At 35.6% G+C, this 3,969-nt stretch overlaps 2 protein-coding genes across 3 annotated transcripts in view; both read right to left on the reverse strand.

Annotated features, from left to right (window-relative positions):
• The window catches only part of LOC112161620 (SH3 and PX domain-containing protein 2A), a 211,495-nt gene that overhangs the window by 133,158 nt on the left and 74,368 nt on the right, over window positions 1–3,969 (reverse strand). The gene's annotated exons all lie outside the window — the stretch shown is intronic.
• Window positions 7–3,095, reverse strand: LOC118599702 (oocyte zinc finger protein XlCOF6-like). The gene has a single exon (XM_036215467.1). The coding sequence runs from the start codon at window positions 2,507–2,509 to the stop codon at window positions 362–364; it is 2,148 nt and encodes a 715-aa protein (XP_036071360.1). The 5' UTR covers window positions 2,510–3,095; the 3' UTR covers window positions 7–361.

A 3,969-nucleotide genomic window follows, 5' to 3' on the forward strand; every position in this document is an offset into this window, starting at 1 on the left:
AACTGTTGGGAGTTATTTAGCAGATTTGCGTGGGCCCTCTGGAGTTTTGAACATTTATTTATGTTTTAAATTCTAATTTTCTGAGAAGGAAAACCTGGGGGTTTCATAAACTCTTAAATAACATCACCAAAAAAATGGGTTACATATTTAAAATCTTTAGTGCACCCATTCTTTCTTTTAAAAAAGGAATAGAATAATTTAACAAAATTTCAAATTTTCTATATAAACGTACTTTCTTCTCTTCCTGATGCCTGCTGTAAATTTCCCTTTGTTTTTTTAAGTAGCAAATTTTAACTTCATTGAATGAGTTCTCATGTGTCTTATGAGACTATGCATACGACTAAAATGTTTTGGACACTCTTTACAGGGAAAAGGGCTTTTCTCCTGTGTGAGTTCTAATGTGTGATTTAAGATGATATAGTTGACAAAAACCCATATCACATTCTTTACACGTAAAAGGCTTCTCTCCAGTATGAGTTCTCATGTGTGTTTTGAGATTAGATATTCGACTAAAGCTTCTGTCACATTCTTTACACGTAAAAGGCTTCTCTCCTGTATGAGTTCTCATGTGTATTCTGAGAGTAGATATTAGACTAAAACTTCTGTTACATTCTTTGCATGTGAAAGGCTTCTCTCCTGTATGAGTTTTCATGTGTGTTTTGAGAGAAGATATTCGACTAAAACTTCTGTCACATTCTTTGCATGTAAAAGGCTTCTCCCCTGTATGAGTTATCATGTGTGTTTTAAGAGTAGATATGTGACTAAAACTTCTGTCACATTCTTGACACGTAAAAGGCTTCTCTCCTGTATGAGTTGTCATGTGTGTTTTGAGAGTAGATATTTGACTAAAACTTCTGTCACATTCTTTACACGTAAAAGGCTTCTCTCCTGTATGAATTCTCATGTGTGTTTTGAGAGTATAAATTTGACTAAAACTTTTGTCACATTCTTTACATGTAAAAGGCTTCTCTACTGTATGAGTTGTCATGTGTGTTTTGAGACTAGAAACTTGAGTAAAACTTCTGTCACATTCTTTACACGTAAAAGGCTTCTCTCCTGTATGAGTTCTCATGTGTTGTTTGAGAGCAGAAACTCGACAAAAACTTCTGTCACATTCTTGACATGGAAAAGGCTTCTCTCCTGTATGAGTTCTTATGTGTGATATGAGAGTAGATATTTGACTAAAACTTCTGTCACATTCTTTACACGTAAAAGGCTTCTCTCCTGTATGAATGATCATGTGTTTTTTGAGATAAGAAACTCGACTAAAACTTCTGTCACATTCTTGACACGTAAAAGGCTTCTCTCCTGTATGAGTTGTCATGTGTGTTTTGAGAGCAGACATTTGACTAAAACTTCTGTTACATTCTTTACACGTAAAAGGCTTCTCTCCTGTATGAGTTCTCATGTGTTTTTTGAGATTATAAATTTGACTAAAACTTCTGTCACATTCTTTACACGTAAAAGGCTTCTCTCCTGTATGAATCATCATGTGTTTTTTCAGATTAAAAACTCGACTAAAACTTCTGTCACATTCTTTACAAGTAAAAAGCTTCTCTGTTATACGAGTTCTCATGTGTGCTTTGAGGGAAGTTCTTTGATTAGTACTCCTATCACATTCTTTACCACAGAGAGGTTTCTCTCCCCTGTGAGTTCTCATGTGTGTTTTGAGATAAGATAAATGGCTAAAATGTTTATCACATTCTTTACAAGAAAAAGTCTTCTCTCTTGGGTGAGTTGTAATGTGAGTTCTAAATTTGAACCACGAGCCAAAATTTTTACCACATTCTTTACAGACATAAGCTCCTTCATCAGACTTAGTTTCCATATGGGCAGACATCTTATGAGCAGTTCTTGTTCCTTTACCAGACTTGATATGCGAAAGTCTCTTTTCTTTATGGGATTGTTTGGTTGTCTTAACCAAAGTTGCTTTCCTGAACTTTTTACTAACATCAGAGTCACACTGACTTTCTGACATGTGAGAGCTGGCCACACTTTGGACATGACTTCTGTCTCTTCTCTTCCTCTGATCTCTGTTCTGTGGCTCTGTCTCTTCATCTGGAGTTGATGTTGATTCTTTATGTTGGTTTCCTTCTTCATCCTGACTATCAGTTACAGTAAAGCTCTGCTGATTGTTTCCATCTGATTCTGTAAAAACATGTCCCTCAAAAGTAGAAATCTCCATCAGGGTATAACTTTCTTTAATCTGTATAGTTTGTGGTTCCTCCTGCTCCTCCTTAGTCTGTTGAGGTTCTTGTTCTTCCTGCTCCTCTTTTATCTGTTGAAGTTCTGGTTCCCCCAGTTCCTCTTTTGTCTGTGTAGGTTCTGGATCATTCTGTTCCACTCTGAAGTTCCTCTGCTGGTTGCAGATATCTTCATCTTTTATCAACCAATGCTGGGGGAGGACTGCAGGGACACAAACACAAGAAAGTCTGAGACCTGTTAATGTTTTTTGTGTTATTATCAAATACATTTGAAACTTTAGAAGTCCATCAGTCGTACCGTCCATTTCCTAAATCCTCTAAATCATTTTCGGGATCATGGGAATGTCTAAGTCTACAGGTGTAGATTTGAGTTGCAGGACATAGACATAAGCTATTAATTTTACGACTTTAAACTCAACTCTGATTATAACAGCTATAACTCATGACTTGAATTGCTTTTCCTGAAGTGGACTCAGCAAGGTTTCCCATCAAAGACTTCAGAAAGTTTTTTGATTAATACCTTTGGACAATATTTCTAAACAAAGCACACAGTATAAATCCAGACCATGTCCTCAAACTAGATGGGTCTTAACTGGAGCAGTTTATTGATACTGGAGAACACAAGCATTTTTGGTTTTCCTCGGTCAAGGATGTACTGGTCTAAACCAGTGTTTTTCAACCTTTTTTGAGCCAAGGTACACTTTTTCCATGAAAAAAATCCTGTGGCACACTAGCATCCAAAAAGGTAACAAATTTGAGTCTGTATTGATGTACAGTCCCTCCACAATCTAGTGTACTTTTTTTTTAATAAGCGGGAAGCGTCATTGCAGTGCAGAGGTGCTGTCACTTTAACCCAGTGCTTCTCAATCTCAATTCACTCCCCCACCAACCCCCCCCCCACAACTTTCTGCTGCAAATATCATCGTTATCATTAGTCAATTTGCTGAAGTTAAACGTATATCTCTTCAAAATAGTCTACATTTATTATCATTGAAGAATGATTAAAAAGAACTTGTAAATAATCAGTTTTTATGCTTTTTTTCCCCAAGAATCCTTCCAAATCTTTCAAAAATAAAAACGACAATCTTTCCTTGTTTCCCTCCACAATAGTGATTGGAATTCTGTCTCTTCTCAGAGAATCCGTTCTTTTGCATTAACTCTCTGAAAACAGCGACTCTTTCTGCTACCAAATGACTTTTTAGGTTGTTGTTTGCTTTGTGTGATTCATTATAAACTACTAGATAAGATTATGCACAAAATCCACGATGTAAACATGTTTTATTCATATAAAGTGTAAATTGTGTATATACTGTTATTTATCCCTTCCAGATAAAATGTAAAAAATAAATGATAAAAGAACTATTAAGTATTCAGTTTTGAACTCTATACATTTTAAGCTTTTTTCGTTTTAAACACATTTGAAGCGAATAACACAAAACTCTGCAACCACAACCCAAAATACAAATGAAAGTGTGCAAAACCAACAAAGACTTTTATCCACAATAGCATGAAGACAAGTGTCTCAGCTTTGAGGATATAATCTGTTTTCTTCTCTTGCACGGTTTAAGAGAAGATTCTCAGTTTTCAGGTGTCTGGACAGGTTGGTCGTTGAGCCATAAATATATACACACGTGGACAAAATTGTTGGTACCCCTCAGTTTAAGAAGAACAAACCCACAATTCTCACTAAAATCACTTGAAATTTACAAAAGTAACAATAAATAGAAAAAATTGAAAATTAAACAATCAAAATCAGCCATCACTT

Source organism: Oryzias melastigma, linkage group LG15 (assembly GCF_002922805.2).
Source record: "Oryzias melastigma strain HK-1 linkage group LG15, ASM292280v2, whole genome shotgun sequence".
NCBI classification, from domain to species: domain Eukaryota; kingdom Metazoa; phylum Chordata; class Actinopteri; order Beloniformes; family Adrianichthyidae; genus Oryzias; species Oryzias melastigma.

What these genes read in the sequence shown, in the direction of transcription:
- LOC118599702 (XM_036215467.1), bottom strand. Translation starts at nt 2,509, where the DNA reads ATGGACGGTACGACTGATGGACTTCTAAAGTTTCAAATGTATTTGATA.